Genomic DNA, 26980 nt, shown 5'->3' on the forward strand with positions numbered 1-26980 from the left:
ACTGCCGACCTGAGATATGTAATCATGTAGTTTTTCCTCCTTCCTATATAGTTTAGTTCTATAACGAATCCTAATCAATCTTAATTTCGGTGATGCGACTATGTAAAGTGCTAAAATATATGAAGTTAAGTTGGCGATCAGTCTTTCAGCACAGTTTAAGACATCTTCATTATATAATCATGAAGACGCAGCAGTTCATTAAACCTGGAATGATTTGATGAAGGTCCACAGCAGGTTACGAATGCCTTCAAAACGGTTGAGGAGTTTCACCAAACGCATGACGCGGAAGAGCCGGAAGAGTGTGATGGAAACACTCATGTTCTCCGAGTCCTGAAGAACAGACACAGTGCTTTAAACACCAGTGTAGAGGCTTTTATTATCGTGAAAACTTTTATTAAATCTCCACTTACTGCTATAGCCTGCATTGGATTCACTTCCTGAAAGGAAAGAGAAAATACAGTTTTGGTCAGAATTATTCTTTTTCAAGTATTTCCCAAATGATGCTCAACAGAGCAAGGAATTTTTCACAGTATAAATGTTTGTGTGTATTTACAGAGCAGCCGGTGAGGCAGTAGAGTCCGCCCTGAGCCGCGAGAGCCGCCTGGAGAAGAAGAAAATACAGAAAAGAGGAATAAATACACACATCGACAGTCACTGAGAACAGTAGAACAGGTAAAGCCCACTATTTTTAACTGTACTTATAAGAAGTGAAACTTACGTCAATTTCACTGAGTATTACGTCAACAATACTGCCGACCACGATCACGAAATCAAAGACGTTCCAGGGGTCTCCGAAGTATCCCTGCGAGATAAAGATTTAAGGCTGTATGTGCGCCGTGTATACTTATGTACTTTTATACACGCACACACACACACACACACACACAAACACACAAACACACACAAAAACATGTATATACTTTTATATTTACAAATTTACATATATTTTTTATTTATATTATTGCTTTTAACAATTAATCACAATTAAACAAATACAAAATAAAGTTTGTCTATATATTTTTATATATTTAAATACATAGAGTTAAAATATTTACATAAATATGTGTGTGTGTGTGTGTGTGTGTGTGTGTGTGTGTGTGTGTGTGTGTGTGTGTGTGTGTGTGTGTTTTCATTCATTCATTTTCTTGTCGGCTTAATCCCTTTATTAATCCGGGGTCGCCACAGCGGAATGAACCGCCAACTTATCCAGCAAGTTTTTACACAGCGGATGCCCTTCCAGCCGCAACCCGTCTCTGGGAAAGTGTATATATATATATAAGTGTATTATATATATATATAAACACACACACACACACACACACACACACACATACATATATATATATATATATATATATATATATATATATATATATATATATATATATATATATATATATATATATATATATATATATATACACTCTCTCAAATGATTAATCGTGATTAATTGCATCAAAAATAAAAGTTTGTATTTACTATACACACACACACACACACACACACACACACACACACACACACACACACACACACACACACACACACACACACACAAATCTAGAAAAACAAATATATTAGCATATATATCTATATCAATCAAAATATGTAGATGTTTTATATCTATGTATAAACACATTTTCTGAAATGTATGCATCTGCATTTATATACATAACTATATACAGTACACAGAAATATTATGCAAATGAAAACTTGTGGTTTATTGTTTACCATTACTAAAAGGCAGTGCTCAGCGGTTAATCGTGTCAGAAATATAAGAGGTATTTTCAGAAGTTGTGTCTCACCTTTGCTTTAAATGCGCCGAGTTTGAGGATCATCTCCACTGTGAACAGGACGGTGAAGATGACGTTCAGCGTGTCTGCCAGATCAGTGATGTGATCAGACTGCTTACAGTGCTGAAGGGCAGAGAAATCGCAGATTCAATGTATGAAATATCTTTTAAAAAGCCTTTAAATGTCACTTTAAGCTGTATAGAAGTGTCTTGAAGAATATCTAGTCTAATATTATTCACTGTCATCATGACGAAGAGAAAATAAATCAGTTATTAGAGTTATTAACACTATTATGATTAGAAATGGGTTAAATCTTTACTTCGTTAAATAGAAATTGGGGAAAAATATACATGAGGGCTAATAATTCTGAATTTAACTGTATATATGTATGGGTATATATATATCCTTTTTCCTTTTTATATGTTACAAAACAATCTATAAAAACTAAGTGAATAATAATAACAATATTGATAATAAAGTGAAAGTTCATCATTTGCATCATTATTGTTCATTATTGTTGTTTTTTTTTAGAGGTCATGAACTGAGAACCCAAAATCTCCTTGACATATAAGAGCTTCCGGTACTATTAAATACACAAACACACTTTGTGGTTGCTCTAAAATCAGCTGATACTGAAGACTAAGGGCTCTATTTTGACGGTCCATGCACAGAGCGCAAAACGCAGGGTGCAAACGCTTTCAGGGCGTGTCAGAACGCATTTCTGCTAATTTACGGACGGGAAAATCCGCTTTGCGCCGTGGCGCATGGTCTAAAAGGGTTGAGTTTATTTTCTTAATGAGTTATAGGTGTGTTTTGAGAATAAACCAATCAGAGTCTCATCTCCCATTCCCTTTAAGAGCCAGCTGTGTCGCACCAAGAGCGCATTCACTATTTACAGGACGCAAAGTAAGTCTAAGTGGAAAAAATGAGCATTTCACAAGCAAACAGTTGACAGTTGACAGTTTTTTAACAGAAAACAGTTAAACAGAGCATCTACTGCGTTAGAATAAGAGGTAAAGGATCTACTTTCACTTTCACTTTCGCTCTTGGATAGGGAAACCTTTACGCACAGACATCAATTAGCCTATAAATAATTAATTTTGTTTGTTAAGCGCAAATATTTGCTTCAAAACTATTTTTAAATTCAGTTCCAATTTCCAGCAAACAAATAAATGAACAATAATAATGAAGTGTGCTGAAAAACCTGAGTTATATCCTAAAACACATACTGTGCCCCATATGGTCTAAAACCTGACAGGTGGACAAATCTAAGCTTGTTTTTAATAAAACTAATATAAATATGGATATAATAAATAATACTGCTAATAATAATAACATTATACAGAAGCAAATTGTTATGAATGAACTGAAAAAGCCTCCCGAGATGAAGAAGACATAAAAGCAGTGATTTTTCATATTTATGTAGGCTAGAAAATAATATGTTTTGTAATATTTTAATCCTTTATATCTATATTCTATATCTATTCTTATTATATCCTATATATATCCTTAATATTTAAATGTTTTCATATGTAAAGATATTTGCCTATTGCTCTTGTGTGTATTAAGCAGTGTGTAAGCGAGGTGCAACTCTGCGCTGGAGTTTAGACCGGGTTAGTTTTGGTCTAATGAAAAATCTATTATAGTTTCTCAAAATAGCAACGCGCCAGCGGTCCGCCTCAGAACGCCTTCCTTTTTAGAGCAGAACGCCTATGAGTGCACAAATGAGCGCTAATGCATTTGCTATTTAAACAGCGTAGCGCAACGCCTCAAAACCCTAAATGTACGGCTGTATTTTCATACCTGCATCCCGAGGCACATGGTGTTGAGCATGATGAGGAGGAACATCAGGTACTCGAAGTAGCAGGAGGTGACGATGTACCAGACCTGGTACTGGTAGGGGTTTTTGGGGATGTAGCACCTTAGGGGTCGAGCTTTGAGGGCGTACTGGACACACTGACGCTAGCCAAGACAACAGAACGACACATTAGACAGCATTTGATGCCATTTTCATTTGAAAGGAGACCTATTCTGCCACTAAATGCATCTCTGCTGTCTCTATAGTGTGTGTGTTTGAGTCTGAGCTGAGAACAGCACACAGATGATGTCCTCCAGCTCTCTGTAACTGACCCTTTCAGGCTTTGATCCTAATTGTGGCGTTTTGGTGACTGTCGCTTTAAATGCAAATGAGATTGTGCTCTATTCGGAAGAGGGCGGAGCTACAGAGGCCTGTGATGTAAAGCAGCAGTGTGTGTGTTGCGAGTGCTGGTCATGTGTGAGTTTGTTGACGCTTCTGTCAGTCTATGTCGCTGTTCATCTAGAACTCCACATCTATAATCCTCTTAGTCTATGCTGACATCATCTTCAGCAGCTCAAACACTCTAATGGCTAATGGACAGTCGGCTGCTTCTCACTCAGGGCTGCTGGAGATGCTAATGAAGAAGAGAAATGCATGACAAAACATGTTTATGTTAAGAGATGCTGAGTGTGTTTAAATTGCGATGCACTTCTCGTCTTGTAAATCGTGGGTGATGATAGGTCTCCTCTACGATGCGGCACAGTATTGTAATGTTTTACCTGGTTTTTGTCCAGTTCGCAGTTCTTGTACTCCTGCTCGCCCTGTTCCTGGAAGGTGACGATGACGAAGCCCACAAAGATGTTCATCATGAAGAAGGCGATGAGGATCAGGTAGACGATGAAGAAGATGGAGATCTCGATGTGGTTGTTGTAAACAGGGCCCATGTTTTCCAGATTCGAGTCGATGGCTTTGTAGAGCAAGCTGCGGATACAGGTACAGTTAGGAGAGCATATATGTGTGTGTGTATATACAGTGATCAGCATATACAGTTGAAGTCAGAATTATTAGCCCACATGTTTATTTGTTTTCCTCAATTTCTTTTTACCGGAGAGAAGGTTTTTTTCAATACATTTTCAGTCATAATACACTCTAAAACTATTGTTATACAAAACAAAACAAAAAATGAATGCAACAGTGTGCATTAATAGTTGTTTAAGTTGTTTAATTTTTTATTTGTTTTCAAATTTACTGTTCATGCGTGTTAGAAATGCATTTAACAACATTCTTGTTTTTCGGTTTATTTTTATTTGTATTAAACCCAACACAATCTCACGGCAATTCGTAACTTTTTCATTTAGTGGCTAATTCGTATGAATTCGTACGATGTAATTCGTACCATTTAGTACGATTTGCTCATCCCCCAATGACAGTTGGGGTTAGGGGTGGGGTTAGGTGCCACGCCTCCTTTTTAAAATCGTACCATTTCATATGACTGAACTCATACGAATTCGTACAAATTAGCCACTGAACTGTCAAAACGTAAAATACTTACGTTTTCTCGTGAGATCAGGCTGATTAAACCACAGGTTTTCATTGTTTTACAAAACAAAAACATGTACTGTCTCATATTATCAATATAAAAAATAACAACGAACATCAGTGTATAGACTTAAAAATACAAAACAACTCCATTAGTGTGGAAAAACTGAGTTATCAACCCAATTTCTTTGGGTTGCTGCAAGTTAGATATTGTTTTAGAGAAACTGACAGATAAATTTACCTTTAAATTAGCCGCATTTTTAAATTGATATCATTATCAATATTTTCCTGTTTTAAAAACTTAAAAGTATTCTGGCAACTTAAAAGTTTTAATGTAATCAGCATTTTAGAATTTTTAAGTTACAATAATGCATTAAGCTATAGTGCTAACGGATGTTTTGAGTTATGTTTTTAGAGTGTTTAATAAAAGTCTCTATCTAAGACTAGATATTCTTCAAGACACCTCTATACAGCTTAAAGTGACGTTTAAAGGCTTCACTAGGGTAATTAGTTTAGCTAGGCAGGTTAGGGTAATTAGGCAAGTTACTGTATAACGATGGTTTGTTCTGGAGACTATCGAAAAAAGATACAGCTTAAAGAGGCTAATAATATTGACCTTAAAATGGCGTTTAAACAATTAAAAACTGCTTTTATTCTAGCCGAAATAAAACAAATCAGACTTTCTCCAGAAGAACAAATATTATCGGAAATACTGTGAACATTTCCTGAATCTGTTCAACATCATTTGGGAAATATTTAAAATAGAAAATAAATCAAAGGGGGGTGAATAATTCTGACTTCAACTGTATGTGTGCACCCCGTCACAAATCTCTCTTTTGTTTAATAGGAAGCTTTACAATATTGTATTTGTGCATATATATTAGATTAGTCAGTACTGAAGCCAAATCTGGAGCTCATCTAACAAATAACTTACAATAACGCTCCAAAAACATCAGCCAAATTTATATGGTATAGAAAAATATTAAATGCACATTTTAAAAAAAGAGGAAAAATCGAGAGAAGCAAAAAAAGGGGAAAAATTGAGTTGAAATTTTGTAGGTTGTATTTTTTGCAATATTTTGTTTGAATTTACTTGCATTATCTTTCCATTTTCCAGTTCGATTTGGTGAACTAGTTCAACTGGTTCACTTAGAAGATCCGGTTAAAAAGATTCGTTTGCAATCGCGATACAGAAATAAAACCCATTATTGGGATCAAACGTGTTAAAGTAATAGTTTAAAGTGTCTGTATTTAATGCTGTCACCGTGCTGCTGTCATGTCCACTCGTTGTTTTTGTGGCGGGAGCAACAGAGAGGATGACTGGAGGAGAACCGGCTCTATCTGGCCAATGGCAGCAGGATTACAGACTCTGAGGTGCCGTACAGGTCAAACACCTGCAGCGCGAATTATATTTAACGCTACTTCTAAAGGGTTTACAGTAAGATAATGCATTAAACACATTTACAAAGACGAAAATGAAGGAGGTCTTTGCTATAATTTGAGCTAGTTTCAGTTAATTTTGTATGTACACAACACAGTTTCCGTTCTAGTTTTTTTTTTAAACCAGTTTTTATTTCAGTTAACGACAATTATTTTGCATTTTAGTTTACTTGTTTTGGTTCGTTTCGTTAACTATAATAACCTTAAAAGAGAAACAATCTTGTGTTTCCTTTGGACAGAAGATTATTTTGTGCAGATTTCTATGCGTGCAGATTCCTCGTGGGCCTACTAATCACATCACGTTTGTAACTATCTGACTGGGAGCACAGTGTTTATCTAGTGCGTACTCTGGCCATCCCTCGAATGTGGACACGGTGAAGAGAGCCAGCATGCCGTTCAGAACGTTGTCGAAGTTCAGGTCGCTGTTCATCCACAAGCGTTGACTGACCACCATATCATGAAGAGCGTTCTCCTGATGTTGAATAAACGTTCCCCTGAGAGCATCACCAAAGCACAGGAGAATGATTTGGAGACTTTAACATTGTGGAGTGAAAGAATAAATACAATGAACGTTTAACCATACTGGCATTCCTCCGCCGTCATTTTCAGCGGGTCTGTGCAGTATAGGAATTTCCCCTGCCAAAAACAAAACACAGATTAAAGGGGTAGTTCACACAAAAATGATCAATTCAGTTATAATTACTTTCCCTAATGTCGTGTCAATCCCCTGAGAGCTTCGTTCCTCGTCAGAACACAAAATAAAGATATTTTAGATGAAATCCTGGAGCTCTCTCATCCTCCATAGTACTAATTTTGTGGAACTATTCTTTAAGTCTAGAAATAATAACTAAGTTGAAGTGTGAACTCCCTGACCTTGAAAAGTTGGACGCCGATGCAGGCGAACATGAAATCCAGGAGCATGGTGACTAAAACGATGTTGCCGATGGTCTTGATGGCCACAAACACACACTGGACCACATGCTGAATGAAAGCAGAGACAGAGAGACGGATGAACAGAGGATTAACGTTTCTATTGTAGCACTCTCTAATCTGTGAGAGAACTCACTTTGAGGCCTTTGGCTCGATTGATAGCCCTCAAAGGCCTCAATACTCTCAAGACCCTCAAGATCTTCACTACTGAGATGGCACTTGATCTGCGGAGAAACGTCAGGACTTTGGAACAGCATCATTTTGTAACTACAAAGTTGTTTGTACTCTCCGGCCTTGCTTCCACTGAGCGGACAGTACAGTACAGTACAATTCCCTACAGGAAGGCTCGTGCTTTCACTCCCTCTGACTTTATTCTGCAATGCGGAAGGGTGCTCGTTTTAGTGACTGCTTTAGAACTTCCGAATCAGTCGAAAGTTTTACTTTGGATGTAATAAATTGTGATGTATTTGCATATTGTTTGCAAATATTTGAGAAATGCACCAACATTATAGCCTCCTTCAATAGCCCCTTTCACACATACACATCTTTCCAGAAAATGACCAGCAATTTTCCGGAAAGATCTGTATGTGTGAACAGGCCCTTTTTAAAAATACCAGTAAATCCAACCCAGGCTCAATCTGAAAACGTAGTCCGGCGGACGTTTCTGGAGACCGCTAAATACGTCCCGGGAGGTACATATTTGTGCAGTTTTTGTTTTCGCGAATCCGCAAGAGGATGCTGTGTGTGATTTTTCTTATTTTTCGTATTGTCTCTCGCGAGTGCCATTCGCGCCCGCGCTGTTCTCGCGTCAACCCACCAGAGGCCGCTGTCTGACTGACCGAATGATTGACTGCGTGACCGGCTTATCGGCTGACCCACCCTCCTCCTTCCCTGAACCCAACCAGTTTTACCGATTGACCCGCCCGCCCGCTCACGTCCCTAAACCCGAGCAACAATTTAGAAAAGCCGTCTAGAAAAAGAAAAAGCCTCGTCTGTTTTTCAGATTTCACCGCATTCTCACCCTGTTATGAACTCGTTTGCTTTATTTTTTGTATTCTGTTTTTGTTTTACCTGGTTTCTGGAACCGCTCTTCCCCGGACTCGAACCCGGACGCCTTTGTCAGCTCCTCCTCTCTGCATCTGCAGTACGCCGATGCACATGATGAGCTGACCGGACAAACTGACTGCAGCGGAAAAGCCCTCCACACAGAGGTAAGCGGTCAGCCGGCAAGCGCGAAAGGGAACGGCGTCACACTGCCCCGTAGCGTTTGCTTAAAAAACTGAAATGCAGCCATACGTACCTCCCGGGACATATTTCGCGGCCTCCAGAAACGTCCGCTGGACTACGTTTTCAGAATGAGCCTGGGTTGGGTAAATCAGTTATGGCTATTTTCCGGAAAGAGAAGTTGTAACATTACCAGTAATTTGCCGGAAGCTGCACTGTGTGAACGCAGAAGGAAGATTGCCGGAAAGAGCGCGTTCACGTCTAGAATGTGCTGAAGTGAGACATCTACTTTAGCCAATCGGAACAGTCAGACGCACTCATGTCCATTTGGTTCATGAAAATAAAAGCCTTTGAATGTTCTTCCATACACATTTTTGTTAGCCAGATAACGTTTTTATGTTGCTTCCTAATGCCAACTGTGTAAATAATTATCTATTCGATGCTTATCATAAGCCGTTGTTTGTTTACCTTTAAGCCCTGCTTCCTTCAGTTTCTTGACGCGTGTGCCCGTGAAGCAGCCCGTGAGCGCCAGCACACATGTATTATGAACATCTCGACATGCGAAAGTGTCCCTCTATATTTTCATCAAAGTTGTTCACAATACTGATCAATCCACAGAGTTTGTGATGTAGTCAAATGTTTACAAATACAAGCGCAGCCGTTTAGAGCTCGTTTCTGGTTAATGATGACAGAATTTACTGGTATTTTGGAATGGTTGTGTGAATAGTCTTTCCAAAACATCCGTAACGTCCTCGCTTGTGTAAACAGCACTTTTTTGAAGTTACCGGTAAAATCGTCCGGAAATTTTCTGGATATTTACCAATATCAATGTGTGAAAGGGGCTTTTGTTTTCCCGCTTGACTTGAATCATTTGCATGGTTTCGTCACTTCAGTTTGGGTCCTCGCATTCCGAATTGTTGCTGAAGAACCAATCGCAATAGTCTCTTTTGAAATGCCTGACTCTACATATTGAATAGGGCAAAATCTTCACATTATTCTGCTGTACATTTCACTTTTTGTAAGGCTTCTACACAAATTCTATGAATCAGACCCCTGCTCTTTCCAGAAGAGTGCCAAAAAAAGTGGTACAGATTACTTTTTTACTCCTAACCCTTACTTTGACAGTAAATGGAAATAAATTCACACCATATTGTACTGTACCGAACCGTAACACTCAGTGTAAATGAGCCTTAAGTCTGCTTTATGTGTCAACACAAGACTGGACTGCTTTAAAATCTCACTCCATTCCCATTGACAGCAGCGAGACGCCGACCACAATCAGGTCCAGGATGTTGAAGGAGTTTCGGCAGAAGGAACCCTTGTGTAGGAACGCACCGTACGTGGTCATCTGCAAGAGACGGAGTACTCAACAACTCACAGAACACAAAGGCTAGCTACGCAGAACACACACCAAACACACCATCCCCACCTTCAGCACAATCTCTGCAGTAAAGACTGAAGTGAAGACGTAATCAGCGTAGGCCAGGACCTGCGGGGTAGAGGAGAGCATCATGTTGAAGGCAATGGCAAGTTAAGTTGTGACAAAGACTAAGGAAAGCACAAGACATGTCAGTCATATTGACTTTATTCTGCGATGTGGAAGTGTGCTCGTTTTTGCGATCGTTTTAGTACTTCCGATTCGTTTTCCGATAGAGAAATGACTATGAACGGTTACACTGCTTGCTCTACAAACTAGTTTGTTCATGACTACACATAAAAAGTGCAATAATATAGTAAGAAAATATCGGCAGCAGAACAAGGGTTTTAATGATTAATAATCAATAGAAGTGAATAAGAGCAGAAGCCTTGAGCCCGAAAAAACTCCAATGCCTGCACCTACTTGAACAAGGTCAATATTTTTTAATGAGGGAAAGTGTAACGTCAACATCCCTAATGAAGTGCGGCTACTACAGCAGCCAATCTTCGACTGAGGGAAGGGTGTTGGTGAAGACGTGTTCAGGAGTTTCTGCAGCTTCATTATGAATCCTCTGGGGTCAACAAACACACTGGTATCTTAGTGAACACTTGCTTCAAGCACATGATTTAGCTGGCATCTTGCTCTCTGCAACTCTCACATGGTCGCCCACTGAAGATAAGCAGGGCAGCGCCTGGTCAGTACCTGGATGGGAGACCACATGGGAAATCTAGGTTGCTGCCGGAAGTGGTGTTAGTGAGGCCAGCAATGGGCGCTCAACCTGCGGTCTGTGTGGGTCCTAATGCCCCAGTATAGTGACGGGGACTCTATACTGCTCAGTGAGCGCCGTCTTTCGGATGAGACGTTAAACCGAGGTCCCGACTCTCTGTGGTCATTAAAAATCCCAGGATGTTCTTCAAAAAAAGAGTAGGGGATTAACCCCGGCACCCTGGACAAATCTGCCCACTGGCCTCCATCCATCAAGGCCTTTTAACCATCCCCATATCATAATTGGCTTCATCACTCTCGCTCCTCTCCACCAATCAGCTGGTGTGTGTTGTGCGCAAAATAACTGCAAAATGGCTGCCGTTGCATCATCCAGGTGGATGCTGCACACTGGTGGTGGATGAGGAGATTCCTGATATGTGTAAAGCACTTTGAGTGCCCAGAAAAGCGCTATATAAATTAAAGGAATTATTATTATTATTATTATTATTATTATGAGAAATATATTCACAGAAAGCTTGAAATCTCTAAAGCTTAAACCCAACCAACTAAACTTGAAAACAAATCTATTTTGGTTTTGTTATCTGCATGAAACGACCTCGAGGTACAGTCAAGTGCCGCCAAACGCAGATCACATGACTGCAACTACTGAAACGCCTACAAACGTGTAAACAAAGAGTCGCCGTCATATTGGGAGGAGATTTCCCATTTAGACCAAGTTGGGAATTACTTCAGATGACAGGTGCGATCAGATGAGGCATTATTCAGAGAATGAATAAAAGAAGTTGGCATCTAATCTAGTGCCCGTCAAGTGTGTATTAGCTCAGACAACCTGAAAAAAGCAGACTTCATTTGATTTGGACGTTTAGAAACTTAGCTTAAGTTACACTTGATGTTTAACTTCATTAGTGATTCCAATTATGAAGTTTAAAGGGCCATGAAACCCGCTCGTTTCAGCAGGGTGTTTTCACACCTCTACTTTGGAAAAAGTCAGAAAAGTGGGCGTGTCCAGCTCTGTTTAGGGGGGAGTGTCGGAGGAAGAAAACAGGCTTGGTGTGGGAGTGTCTATTTGGGCACGCTGAATTTCAGAGTCAAAACACACACACACAGCGGACAATGTGACTGTGTTTACAAGGACATCTGTAGTCGAATTATTTGCCAAATTATTAAATGTTGGACTTTAACTGCAGTTTGACTTTTTCATTCAGGGAATTCATTCATGTCCCTCTCGACAAACGAGATATTTGATTGGAGGAGCTGCTCTAAGCGTGTATTTTTCATGCAATGTTTGATACCGCACGGCGAATGAGAGAAAAAACCCTCCGCATTTCCCGGAAACTTAGATGCACACGGCAGGTAGTGTCAGAAATCTGCGTGTGTTATTCCGGTCACAAAATCCAACAAGAGGTTATAGTTTGGTTGTAACTGTTAGTGCTAACTTGTTTACACTCGGTGCAATAGTTTGTTTGATACGAATAAAATACGAACTGAATAAACAAAGAGCACTGGTCACTCACTTACCAAATCTGTAGAGACAGGACAATCACCAGCAACTAGAGCCGCGTCTTTATTAAGAGGAGACTAAAGCGAATCCGGATCTCAGCGTTTGCAGATGAGAACAGCTCTCAGGTAAACAATAATCCTCCTTAGACACGTAAGTTATTGTTGTCGAGCGTTGCGTACACTGTTAATCCACACGCGACTCCAGCTGAGCTCTCACAGAGAGAAAATGAAAACAAAACTGAACTGCAGCAAACAATAAAAGCAACACTTCACGCTTGTTTTGCCAACACAACGTGGCGACTCTGCCGTCTAAACACTGTGACAGTAATGAATATTAATGAAGTTGCACAATAGAGTGCGCTGATTGGTTTGACCCAAGCCTTACTCATGCATTAATGCATCACACTGTAAGACGTAATAAGACTCACTCTGGCACAGACGTCCAGTCTGCACGCTGGAATACACTCTATTATCTCATGACCGTGACGCAGCTCCAAAAATTCGTTTCAAATCGGAAGTACGAATTTGCTTGAAATAACGCAAAAACAACCAATTTACACTTTTTAGTAAAATATAGGTGTCCTAATAGTGTTTTAGCAGTGTGGAACACATATACCACTGTCAACAGCTCAACACATGTGTTCTGGTGTTTCGTGACCCTTTAATCATTCGCTTGGGATCAATTTTGCAGAATTTGATGTTTCCCAATTCAAACAGAATGCCAGAGAGGAGTTTCAGTGATGGCCGCTGAGTGAAATCACTTGCTTTGAAAGGACTTTAATTGAGATGAGTGTGTGTGGGGATGCTTTCACACCTGTAGATCGATTGTTTTGTTTTGTTTTGTAAAACAGGGATTACAATAGTTACTATGTTACTAGATTTCGTTCTTGGTGTGGTTCACTTTCACAAAGTTTCTAAACAGACCAAAACAGTTCAAACGTGCGAGTAAACTCTCCTCACATTGGTCAGGGTTGGATTTATTTTCCGGGATTCTGCTCAGATGAAACATTATGAGTCAAAAGGTGTGCTTTTGTTTTGAATCAGAGGTCAGACTTTCTCATATATAGCCTCATTTCAATTTTCAATGGTTGTAAAATATAAATCGATTCTATATCAGAAGTCAAGTCAACCAAAGTGTTAATGATCATATATATATATATTTTTTAATAGTTCAGTTCGACAGCATGCTTTCACTTCCGTATTCGACCATATGCCTATTACATATCCATAACACACTGTGATATAGCCTCGTTTTGCTTTCTCCCTACAATTAATCCGCTCTAGAGTTCATCTGAGCTGAGACCACCTCATTCAGGCGAGCTCGGACCAGTTGTTTTGTTTTGTTTTGATTGCGGGTTTCACATGATAATGCCAGGTTCCCAAACAAACGTATAAGAGATTCTACACCTGGTTCCTGAAGGACATGGGGTCGATGGGATCCTCCGCAGCCAGAGAGATACTGCTGAGCAGGATGAAGAGGAGGATGATGTTGGTGAAGGTCGTGGCGTTTATGATGCGATGGCAGAGTTTGCGGAACCTGAGCGGAGAAAACCTGATTGTAAGTTTCTGGTGGATAGAGAGATGTGTTTTACTGAAGAAGCATCCTTGTCAGAATTGACAGCAAGTGCCAGCGTAACCTAATGAGCTGTATATCAGTGTGATGTGGAAGCAGGAATGTTTCTGTACTTGTTCTGCGGGCCAAAGAGGAAGAAAGCGCTGGCCTCTGGCATGGGCACCTCTGTCTCCTTCAGCTGCAGGTCTGCCATTGGTCGAGGCCGAGGACTAAGCGGGATCTCTGGCTCCTCCTCCTCATCATCACCTGGCCAACAGGTAAAATACAAGATGTCAGACTGAGTCAATGGAAGGATTACACCCTGTCCTAACAACACACGACACGATTCCAGTCAATCAACTGTTTGCGACAGAAACATTTGGTTGCACTCCCAACCAAATGGTAAGGGATATAATCTAATTCAGGGGTGACCAACCCTGTTGCTGGAGATCTACCTTCCTGCAGATTTCAGTTGCAACCCATATCAAACACACCTGCCTGTAATTATCAAGAGCTGTTCAGGTCCTAATTAATTGGTTCGGGTGTGTTTGAGCAGGGTTGGAGCTGAACTTTGCAGGAAGGTAACAGGAACAGGGTTGAGCACCACTGATCTAATTAATATATATTAAGGGTGACACGGTGGCGCAGTGGGTAGCACTGTGGCCTCACAGCAAGAAGGTTGCTGGTTCCAGTCCCAGCTGGGTCAGATGGCGTTTCTATGTGGAGTTTGCATGTTCTCCTCGTGTTGGCTTGCTCCGGTTTCCGCCACAGTCCAAACACTTGCGCTGTAGGGGAGTTGGGTAATCTAAATTGTCTGTTGTGTATGTGTGTATGTCCTGGTCCTCCAGATTGGGGGTTGAGTGTTGGGCTAACAACCCACCTCATAAAAACTAGATGTTCCGAAACACCAATATAGTGCGGTTAAATATCAACTCCCATATAAATGGCGCTGGAAGTAAGTAAGTAATATATATTAAAGCTCTTTAGCATCAGCAAAAGGCCACTGAGTGACTGCTGCTGTTGGTTTGCACTGAATCACAGTTCTGACTCATTCTCAAACCGTCTGCTCGCTATTTTATTGTCAAGATCCGAGGTGAACTATCTGCTGCTGCCTTCAGTATGAAAGTACATGTTAGATAAATGGTATTTAAGCTCCCATTGGCAGCATGCAGTTCTGAATAAAGCATTGTTTACCTGGGAAATCAGCAGGAGGAAACGGATCTTTGATCTCGTTCACATTCGATTCAAATTCGTCCACTTTTAGCTGCACGAGAACAAAGACACTCATCAGTCTGAGTAATAATAAGCATGTTTTAACTTTAACAATCCTAACATCAACCATGTTTTCCAAACTTAAGATTATTTACTTATTTATTTTTTGTTTGAGGGCAAAAAGACGTTTGAAAGGGCTTATTGGTGGAATATGTTGTTTTCAAAATTCAGCTGGAACCAGTCTGGCCATTCTCCTCTGACCTCTGGCCTCATCAACAAGGCATTTGCGCCACAGAACTGCCGCTCACTGGATATTTCCTCTTTGTCGGAGCATTCTCTGTAAAGCCTAGAGATGGTTGTGCGTGAAAATCCCAGTAGATCAGCAGTTTCTGAAATACTCAGAGCAGCCCGTCTGGCAACAACAACCATGCCACGTTCAAAGTCTCTTAAATCCCCTTTCTTCTCCATTCGGATGCTCACTCTGAACTGCAGCAGATCATCTTGACCATGTCAACATGCCTAAATGCAGTGAGCTGCTGCCATGTGATTGGCTGATTAGAAATTTGCATTAATGAGCAGTTAAGCTCGCTAAAACAAACTTGCCCGAAATGTTGGCTGTGGTGAGCTGTTTTAATCTGTCGAAACTAATTCAAAACAAACTTTTGCACTTCAAATTGATTTCCAGTATACCGGGTGTCTTTAGCGTGCTAGCGTCAGTATGATAATGGTTCAAATATACTGAAAAAGACCAAATCTGCAGTTTGTTTAACCTTGGCTGTGGTGGGAATTCCATCAATCTTGGCTCTCTGCTCCGCTAGTTTCTTTGCTAGCAGGGCCTTTTCCTCCTCGCCCTTGTCCGGCAGATTTTCTCTAAACCAAGAACAAACTAAACATCAGAAGAGTAAAAACAATATTGTGTTTCGTACTAAAATGTACACCAAATTTACGAAAAAAAGTCAAGATCAACTTATAGCACATGTACGCAGTAAATGTTTTCAGTACATTTACTCTGAAGATGAGCATCAACACTCTTGCAGTGCGTTACACTCAACTTCCACATATATGAACTATAACTCTGTCGTAACATGCCCGTGGAAAGGCATCGTAAGTAGAGATTGGTGCTGTTTTATAGACTGCACTCTCGCTAAGAGTGACCAATGACTATTCAGTCATTTAAGGTTGCCCAGAGAAGTCCTGGTTGATTTCTGAAACTTTTTAATAGTAATTTTTTTATGGCTTCGACATCCGACAGCAAAACTTTACTACAAACTTTACGTTCATTATTGCTATATATATATATATATATATATATCCTTCTCTTTTGTTTCGGTGCTATAATTGTTTATCCCTGGACGAGGTAGTTGGAGCTGTTGTGGGCGTCTGTTAATGCAAATAACTAACTTGTGAAAGCCCTTAAATGGAGCTGTTTTGGGTGTATATTATGCAAATTATTAATCTCAGAAAGCCCTTAAATGGAGTTGGTGTGGGTGTGTTTTATGCAAATTTCTAACCTCTGAAAGCCCCTAAATGGTGCTGTTGTGGGTGTGTTTTATGCAAATTTCTAACCTCAGAAAGCCCTTAAATGGAGTTGGTGTGGGTGTGTATTATGCAAATTACAAACATCTGAAAGCCCTTAAATGGAGCTGTTGTGGGTGTGTTTTATGCAAATGACTAATCTCAGAAAGCCCTTAAATGGAGGTGGTGTGGGTGTGTATTATGCAAATTACTAACTTCAGAAAGCCCTTAAATGGAGTTGGTGTGGGTGTGTATTATGCAAATTACTAACTTCAAAAAAGCCCTTAAATGGAGCTGTTGTGGGTGTGTTTTATGCAAATGACTAATCTCAGAAAGCCCTTAAATGGAGTTAGTGTGGGTGTGTTTTATGCAAATGACTAATCTCAGAAAGCTCTTAAATGGAGGTGGTGTGGGTGTGTATTATGCAAATTACAAACCTCTGAAAGCCCTTAAATGGAGTTGGTGTGGGTGTGTTTTATGCAAATGACTAATCTCAGAAAGCCCTTAAATGGAGTTGGTGTGGGTGTGTATTATGCAAATTACTAACTTCAAAAAAGCCCTTAAATGGAGCTGTTGTGGGTGTGTTTTATGCAAATGACTAATCTCAGAAAGCCCTTAAATGGAGCTGTTGTGGGCGTGTTTTATGCAAATAACTTACTTGTAAAAGCCCTTAAATGGAGTTGGTGTGGGTGTGTATTATGCAAATTACTAACTTCAGAAAGCCCTTAAACGGAGCTGGTGTGGGTGTGTATTATGCAAATTACAAACCTCTGAAAGCCCTTAAATGGAGCTGTTTTGGGCGTGTTTTATGCAAATTACTAACCCCTGAAAGCCATTAAATGGAGCTGTTGTGGGCGTGTTTTATGCAAATGACTAACCTCATGCAGGCAGGCACTCATTTAGAAGACTGCAAATTCAGAAGAATGAGTTTATGGACAAGTTGTGTGTACGAAGGTGTTGCAAATTTGGCGCACAGTTCAAATGTGTCTATAAATATAAAAAATGTACACAATTATAGTGTATGAGACCCATTGTTCCTGCTGTATGACCATCATCACTCACCTAAGAAGTCTTTTCCGCTTCTTCTCCTCTGCTTTCTCCTTCTGCGCAGAGGTCAGACTCTCCGCCTCGGCCAGATTATCCACCGCTATTGCTAAAAACACATTCAGGAGGATGTCTGCGGTTGATCATTCAGGATAATTGACGTTCTCTTCTCCTCGCCGTTCCTAAAACTCGCACATGAATGAAGGATACAGTTCCCACAGATGAACAGAATGATGAAGTAAATGCTGACCAGGATTCCAGGTATGGCAGGACCTCCGTGAGCCATGATGCCGTCGTACATGACGTAGTTCCAGCCTTCGCCTGTCAGGATCTAAAGCAGAAGTTATGAGATACCAGAGCAGGACAGTCATTCAGTTCATTTCACAACAAGAGACATTAATCAGCGGGGTTCCACAATGCTGGGTTACACCAAATGCAGAATTAAGTATTGAGTAAGTATTCGTCCGGCTCATTTCAGCCACGATTTGGTCATCCAAGACAAATTTGAGAAATCCTAAAAGATGCCAGTAATCCTAGACTAAAATCTGTGATTTGGAGTGACATGTTCATCGACAGCCGCTTAACCGTTGTCATCAAACCAACAACCAATAGGATCTCAGAATCTAATGATGCAATCAGCACGACAAAATTACCGCTACAGATTATTTATGTGTGCTGTGGGGTATTATATCAGAACACGGCATAGTGAAAGTGTCACGAATGGACGATGGCAAACTCCGGGTGAGTTTTCTTCTGTGTTTGGCGCGCCTTTATTGACATTAGTCTGACATTATGACAGCTGAGATCTTAGTGTAAAATGAGAGCCGGGTTTGTTCAATCTAACATAGCTACAATTCTTTAGGATCATTAAAAAGCGCACAGTGTGAGTCGAGCTTGAGTTACATACAAAGTAAATGCAAACACGCTAACAGGGGCGAATTACTGTCGAATGTGTGATGCGTTTGCAGTAAAATCGTGGAAACTGCATCCCATATATTGCGCAAGTTTAAATAAATTAACTTGAGTGAAAAATTAGCATGAGTAACAAAACATCCCATGAGTAAACTAGAGCAAGTGACTCTTTCCCTTAAAGAAATTTGATAAATGGCAATAAATGCAAAGTACAATATAAAATTTCATATATGCAACATATTTTTAAAAAATAGAGCAAACGTGATTGTTTTTATATATTTATAACCAGGCCTGGATTGGCTAATAGGGAGGACCGGGAAAATTCCCGGTGGACCAGTCCGTTTTTTGGCCGTGAGGGCCGATGTCCCTAGCTGCTTGCACTCTCAGCAGTCGCACTTTTTAAAAATTTTTAATTTATTTGACCATAGTCTCACTCTTTTTATTCATTATTTTGCCGCAGCTCCGCGCTTTTTATTTACTTTCTCGCAGACCTGTGAGCAAAATGCAGCCTGCAGGTTAATGATGACGTAACTATCATTCGACCCCAAACAGCGGCACCTTAGTAAATATAAGAATTCGAATAATTAATATTAATGAATATTACACCTGCTCAATAAAAAAAATCAGCTGATTTACTACATTAATAAATCTGACATAAACTGATCAGAAATCTAGAAAGGGGAGAAAAAGATTAAGTCGTCAATAGACAAATTCTACTATAGCGCCATTGTGGTCCAGTGCTCAGCACGTTGCGTTACCACACTCCAGGACCCGAGTTTGATCCTGACCTATCTAATTGAATTTATTTATTTATTTATTTTCATTTTTATTGTTAAGACATATAATACTGTTTGAGTTGTTGAACAACTTATAAAGCAGCTGTTTTCTTGACAAATCCGTGATTGTGTCATTAGAAACTGAATTCGAAATGACGTTATTTTAATATAGTCAGTCGTGAACTGAGGTGGGCCGGTCTAAGGCTTGAAACTCCAGGGCTGAAAAGGAGTCCCACGCCGGCCCTGTTTATAACCATTGGAACTACAAAATATATGATTACATTTGATTGTGTACTAGATTATGTCTCATATATGAACACAAAAGTATTGGTAATAAATATGAACATACTGTAATTCCAATGGTTGAAAAATAACATCGGCCTAGCTGTCACTCATGGTCACGGCCTAAATTATGTAGAATTTTAAGGCTTAATTGATATGAAACAGATGAGTTGTAAAAAAGTTTACGCCTCTCACAGTTGTCATAAAGTGTAATATTAGCTATATACACCAAAATACTTTTTGTACCAAGCTGTAAACAACTTTTTTTCCTGCTGTGAAGTTGTGTGTTTTAACAATGGAGTCAATGGAAGTTTGCTCTGTGTTGTAGCAAACCCCCAGTGGCCAGTCGATGAATTGCAGTTTCAGTTACTTCTTCTGTCTTAGTAAACTTCAGTATTAAAAAGGAAAGAAAATCACCTGGAAAACTGTTATCAGAGCTTGAGGGAAGTTGTCGAAGTTGCTTCGTCTCACGCGGTCATCTGGAAAATTGAACTTTCCACCAAAAACCTGCATCCCGAGCAGAGCGAAGATGACTATGAAGAGGAAAAGGAGGAGCAGCAGGGAGGCAATAGAGCGCACTGAGTTCAGGAGCGATGCTACCAGATTACTGAGAGTTGTCCAGTGCCTGAAACACAATTGCAGTCAATTCTGATGCAAACATTTTACTGACGTAAACTAGCAGATGTCAAAACAAAATCAAATCAATGCTAATCAATTTAATGTCAAAACCTTAATGTCAAAACCTTGATGTCTATTTGACATCCACACGTTGATGCCCTTTTGACCACCAAAATAATGATGCAAAAGCATTCTAATATAGGAAAAGCTTCAATTACAAATTTACATTTTTACAAATGACGCATGTAATCTACCTTGAGGTAAAATAACTCTTGTGTTTCGTTTGTTTTATTTTCTTGTTTTTCTTTTAAATTGAAAGCAAAGATGTAAATATGATTGTGATGTGTTATATAGTCACATCTTTAGTACATCTCCAGAAAAAGATTGACGTACCGGGTTATTTTGATGATTCGCAGAAGCCGAATGCAGCGCAGAACAGAGATCCCCATCACAGACATGACGTCCATGCGTACGAGGATGAGCTCCAGGATGCCCACCGACACCACGAAGCAGTCGAAACGGTTGAAGAGTGACATGAAGTACGACGGCAGCCCCATCGCGTACATCTTCAGGAACATCTCCACCGCAAACAGAGACAACAGCGCCTTATTGGTATTGTCTGGAAATAAGGTAAAACAATATACAATTAATAAATCTAGCTAAAGATCATTTAAATATACATTTTTAGTGCTGTTTTGGTGCTTTCACGCCACTATTTTCCTTCAAACTACTTTATTGTTTTTCATGTCTATTGTGATTGGCTACAGTGCAATAATCAGTCCTGTGATTCCCGTCACATCATACAGAACAATGTCAAGACACAGAAGGACATTAAAGCGTTACACGCAATGACAGAGAGACTGTTCAGGCTGTATGTTACTGATGAGAAGATGACGGATCACCAAATGGCCTTAAACAATCACTAAATGCACTACAGAATGTTACGTTTTCACACACACATGCACAAACTGCATGTAAGTGCATCAGCTGTTTATAGTGTAATACAGTGAGTACTTTATAAGGTCTACTTTTAGTAATATTTACAACTGATACTTTTACTCTACTTGCACTGCATCGTTGGGTAAGTAATGGTATTTTTACTGGAGTATGATTTTCAGTACTCTTTTCATCACTGTGTGAAAGTGAGGAATGGGCGCAGAACACCTTGGAAGTTGGTGAGCGAGTCGGGCTGCTGATGGTGTTCGGTTGCGATGGCCAGAGTGTTGAAAAACACCAGCAGAATCACCAGCCAATAGAACAGCTTAGACTTCACCCACACACGACACTTCCTCCTGAAGAAACGGTTCCAGCGACGAGCATGCCGACTGTAAAACACACACACACACACACACACTCGAATAAAAGCATTTGTGCTTTAGAAATGGTGAAAAGCCTTGGAGTAACGATTGATGACCAGCTAAACTTCTCTGAGCACATTTCTAGAACTGCTCGATCGTGCAGATTCGCACTCTATAACATCAGAAAGATCCGACCCTTCCTATCTGAACATGCAGCTCAACTCCTTGTTCAAGCTCTTGTTCTCTCCAAACTGGATTACTGCAACTCTCTACTAGCTGGGCTTCCAGCCAATTCTATCAAGCCTCTTCAGCTGCTTCAGAACGCAGCAGCACGAGTGGTCTTTAATGAATCTAAAAGAGCACATATCACTCAGCTGCTCATCCGTTTGCACTGGCTGCCAGTTGCTGCTCGCATCAAATTCAAAGCTCTGATGTTTGCTTACAAAGTGACTTCTGGCTTTGCTCCTTCTTATCTGCTCTCACTGCTGCAGATGTATGTGCCCTCCAGAAACTTGCGTTCTGTGAATGAACGTCGCCTCGTGGTTCCATCCCAAAGAGGGAAGAAATCACTTTCGCGAACTCTCGCGTTCAATCTGCCCAGTTGGTGGAATGAACTCCCTAACTGCATCAGAACAGCAGAGTCACTCGCTGTCTACAAGAAACCACTAAAAACTCAACTATTTAGTCTCCACGTCCCTTCCTAATCTGCAATTGCCTCTCTGAATATCACACTAACTGTACCCAAAAAAAAAAAAAAGTACTAATACTTTCCTTCTTAGACTTTACAGACCTGAAACTCGCCTACAGCACTTCTTCATTGTTGCTCTTATAGTTGTGTAAATTGCTTCCTTGTCCTCATTTATAAGTCGCTTTGGATAAAAGCGTCTGCTAAATGACTAAATGTAAATGTAAATGTAGAAATGCAAAGTTCTGTCCTGATACTCTATGGGAGTGCAGGCTGACTGCCTATTTTTAAATCCTTGTCCTTGCTCATATTTGTGTGCTGCTGTGCATCCCTGCATGTGTTATAAGCAGTGTTTATTTTAATTTTTCTTCCTCCACCATGTGGCGTAGTGGAAAGGTACACCGGGCAAGCAATAGGTCAGGGTTGTTGATTTTGCCAGCTTTATTGAAAAGGAAACTATGCATTCATGTATACATATTCATAACCATGCTAAATCTCAGAGAGTTAGGTAGAAATGTGGGGAAAAGGCTGACTCACACATAAAACATGAGTTTGTTCAATATATCCAGCTCATAGAGGGTCTCTGTTTCGGATCCGTCCTGTAGGGGGAGTAGACCTGTGGAGAACAGAATTGTCAGATGTTAGAATCTAAATCCACTGTGGGATGATTCAAGTCAGTTGTACCTTGTTAAAGTAATTAGTCTTTATTTTAATAATCTAAGCACATGTTTTAAAGCGCATGGTGCTGGTGCTCTCAGGATGTCTGAATCTACTTTTGCTATTTTAAGGACAGGAAAAACAGTCTGTGCTCCGAGCGCATTGTCTAAAAGGGTTGTGCTCATTCTCTTAATGAGCTATGGGTGTGTTTTGGGTGTAGCATGCAGTTAAGAGTTGCTTAATACTAACTGCAGCTTTGGCATGCTGTCCCGAGAAAGAGCACTGCGCTTAGAGCTAATTGAGCCTAGGTCAGTTTAGCAGGCCCCGCCCATGTCCCGTCTGGCTATTCAGCATAAAAGGGGGTCTGAGATCAGGTCGGTCTCGAGAGCTCCCCTTCGTAAAGGAGAAAAAGGGGGAGATGGGGTGGGCGAAGATAAGGTAAGTAAGATGAAATGGGCTGTTTATTGTAGGCTTTGATTCGACTAATTGGTTTTTCAATGATTATAAATGAAAGACCAGCAGCGATCAATCATATCACCTGCTCCTAATTAGTTTATAAAACTTCACTTAAAGCAATCAGAGTTTCATCTCCCGTTCCCTTTGAGAGCAAGTTGCAGGTTTACAATGGCACATTCGCTAAAACCTGCGTGCTTTACTAGCAATATTTAATTAGCCAATGTCATTTGTCATTTTGGTAGGTGGGCTAATTTTGAAACATGCAATAGCTATCCATTACGACATGGAGGCATTTCATATTCATGTAGAAAATAAAAACATTTTACATTTTAATCCTTTAATTTTTCAAGTGTAAATATATTTGTGTGCTGCTGCGCATCCCTGTGTGTGTAATAAGCAACGCGTATGTGTAATTTGGACCTGCATATCACTAACGCTCACATGCAAGAGTTCACACTCAGCTGATGATTGATTATAAAAATAGTTTGGGCACTCAGGAGAGAGCCCTGAGCTCATAAGATCCTCGAGCCCGGGGCTCCCTCACGTTGCAAGGCAAAGAGGAGAGTTTGAGCACAGGTAGATGTGAAGAACTCCCCTGCTGTAGTCGCTCATGAACAGATAGTGATCACTCTTAAGAGATAACTACTGACTAGGAGCATGTCTATGGTTCTGATTTGGATTAGTCAGTTAACTCAAGTTGCATGTTTTTGTATGGTGAACCAGGGAACCCGGGGGAAACCCACATGAGCACGGGGAGAACGTGTAAACTCTGCACAGAACTGTCGGCTGGCTTGGTAAGGACTAGAACCAGTGACGTTGTTGCTGTGAGGCAACAGTGCTAACCACTGGGCCACCGTGCCACCCATCTAGGAAAGGAGGAGGAGTAGGGGTGGAAGGGGGGATTCTTCAAAATGAAGATGGCTGTCATTTGGAACTGAGGGTAGTTATAGTGTCTTAGGAATCGTCTGATTGGTCAATCATACATTGAATAATGCAGGACCAGCTGTGATCAATCATAAACACGTGATCCTCTCGAAATTAGTGTAGAAATAAACTTCACTTAAAAAGCAAAACATATTAACAAAACAAAAATAAATCTGCGCCATTGACTTTAGAGCAGCGTTTAGTAGGTCACTGGCGCGGTCTATTTTAGTTGCCTCAGAATAGCAACATATGCCTTAACACGCGTCTTTTTCAGACCAGCACATCCATGGGTACAAGTGCAAATACATTTGCTATGTAAATAACATGGAGCAGGAGTAGAAAGCATACTTGAGCCCGACTGAAACTAGCAAAACATACTTGTGTTATCTCTGGCGCCACATTGTACCGTATGTATGATACAGCCAATTGTGTGTGTGTATGTGTGTTGATTGAGACTTTAAACTCTGTTCGCATTGAGATTGGCTGTTGTTTTGATCTGTATTAAGACACTTGTTATATCTCTAAATTACTGAAATACCAGCTACTCATTGAAGCCATTCATTGACTTGGCTATTATTGTAAATGAATTGATTTAGTGTTTGGAAGATTAGAGCATGTGCATAAGAGAGAGTGTGTGTGTGTGAGTGTTTAAGCACCTTGCCCCTCCTGGTCATTGTCCATGACTTCCGCCTGTGTGATCCACTCCATGTATCCCTTCAGATCCTCATCGAACTGCTGTCGCTCCCGTAGTATTTGATACTCTCCACTTCGAGAACTCTTCTCTCGCTCCTTGGTGAATTCTCTAAAGACACCGAGACGTATGAGATCATTCAAGCACAGTATCTGTCACGCAATACTGAGTTACTTACCCACACAAAACACCCAGAACCAGATTCAAGATGAAGAACGAGCCCAGGAGGATCAGAGTCACGAAATACAGCCAGGGCCACTCCATCCCAATCGCGTCATTCACCTACAGGAGTCAAGAGTCGGCTGTTGAGTTCCTATTATAGTGATTCATATCAGAGATCTACAGCCTGAATTAGTGCCCAATACTGTAGTACAGGAATAAGTCAGATTAGCTGAGGTCTACTTTATGCATCCAGGGTTCCCATCGGCCAAAATATCATGGAATTTTTTTTTATTTCTCCAAATGGTGTCCATGATTTTTGTCCAAAACCCAGAGCAATGGGCTTATATTTTCTTCCAGCGCCTGAAGAGTAATTAGCTATAGTTGAAAAATATGTATTTAATTTGAGTACATTGTAAGTAATTATAATTAAGTTACCTAAAAATGACAAGTAATCCCTTACTTTACTTTTTCAGTGAAAAGGTCATCTAATTATAGTAACTATTTACACTGAATATGTTTACACCCAATACTGCCTCTGTAATTACTCTGGTGTAAATCAGCCGTTCTAGGCTTGTACGGTATTGGAGAAGCAGGTTTAAGCATAGCAGAACCACGGCTCTACTGACCCAGTACAGAACGTCCGTCCAGCCCTGAGTGGTGATGCACTGGTAAACCGTGAGCATGGAGAAACCCAGATTGTCAAAGTGAGTGATGCCGTTATTTGGTCCGGGCCAATCACCTCGGCATTCAGTTCCGTTCAGAGTGCATCGCCTGCCATTACCGGCCTGAGCACAGGGAGCTGCCTGAGCATCGTCCCCTGTGGCAATAATATCTGCGGCAGAACAGAGCAGAGAGTGTATAACTGCATTCATATTTACTGGAGGATTCTACTGTGAGTTCTTCAAATTAGAGATGTGCCGATATTCAGTCATGTCTTTAGCCGATATTCATTCATTCTAGTTATAAGCCGATATTCAATAATTCAAGTCATATGCCGATATTTATTCATGTCATATGCCGATATTTAATGATTCAAGTCATATACCGATATTTAATCATTGTAGTCATATGCCGATAGTTAATCATTCTAATCACATACCAATATTCATTCATGTCATATGCCGAAATTTCCTCTAATCATATAACGATATTGAATCATGTCATATGCCGATATTTCCTCTAATCATATAGCGATATTAAATCATGTCATATGCCGAAATTTCCTCTAATCATATAGCGATATTAAATCATGTCATATGCCGAAATTTCCTCTAATCATATAGCGATATTAAATCATGTCATATGCCGAAATTTCCTCTAATCATATAGCGATATTAAATCATGTCATATGCCGATATTTAATTCTTCAAGTTTATGACTACAATATTTAATCATTGTATTCATATGCCGATATTCAATCATTCTAATCACATACCGATATTAATTCATGTCATATGCCGATTTTCAGTAATTCAAGTCATATGCCAATATTCAAAAATTCAAGTCATATGCCGATATTCAATCATTCTAGTCATATATGCCAATAATCAATAATTCAAGTGATATGCCTATATTTAATAATCTAGTCATATGCTGATGTTCAAAAATTGTAGTCATATGCCGATATTCAATTATTGTAGTCATATGCCGATATTCAATCATTCTAATCACATACCGATATTCATTCATGTCATATCCCGAAATGTAATAATTTGTCATATGCCGATATTCAATCATTCGTGTCATATGCTGATATTTAATAATTCAAGTCATATACCGATATTCAATAATCTAGTCATTTCCCGATATTCATTCATGTCATATGCTGG

At 40.0% G+C, this 26980-nt stretch overlaps 1 protein-coding gene across 2 annotated transcripts in view; it reads right to left on the reverse strand.

The window, feature by feature from the left end:
• Positions 1–26980, reverse strand: part of cacna1sa (calcium voltage-gated channel subunit alpha1 Sa) — a 56368-nt gene that overhangs the window by 15065 nt on the left and 14323 nt on the right. For both annotated transcript variants that reach the window (XM_087303185.1, NM_001146150.1), the window contains 26 exon segments: positions 25778–25983; positions 25168–25271; positions 24955–25100; positions 22799–22877; positions 21443–21603; positions 20672–20897; positions 20078–20285; positions 17901–18021; positions 17709–17823; positions 15902–16001; positions 15114–15183; positions 14054–14186; positions 13775–13904; positions 10154–10213; positions 9966–10072; positions 7637–7724; positions 7444–7551; positions 7154–7206; positions 6918–7064; positions 4371–4572; positions 3597–3755; positions 1806–1916; positions 719–802; positions 554–601; positions 411–437; positions 205–330 (listed from right to left, as the gene is read on the reverse strand). In XM_087303185.1, coding sequence (XP_087159311.1) covers positions 205–330; positions 411–437; positions 554–601; positions 719–802; positions 1806–1916; positions 3597–3755; positions 4371–4572; positions 6918–7064; positions 7154–7206; positions 7444–7551; positions 7637–7724; positions 9966–10072; positions 10154–10213; positions 13775–13904; positions 14054–14186; positions 15114–15183; positions 15902–16001; positions 17709–17823; positions 17901–18021; positions 20078–20285; positions 20672–20897; positions 21443–21603; positions 22799–22877; positions 24955–25100; positions 25168–25271; positions 25778–25983 — 3119 coding nt within the window.

The sequence above is a fragment of the Danio rerio genome, chromosome 22 (genome assembly GCF_052040795.2).
Source record: "Danio rerio strain M-AB ecotype USA chromosome 22, GRCz13ab, whole genome shotgun sequence".
NCBI classification, from domain to species: domain Eukaryota; kingdom Metazoa; phylum Chordata; class Actinopteri; order Cypriniformes; family Danionidae; genus Danio; species Danio rerio.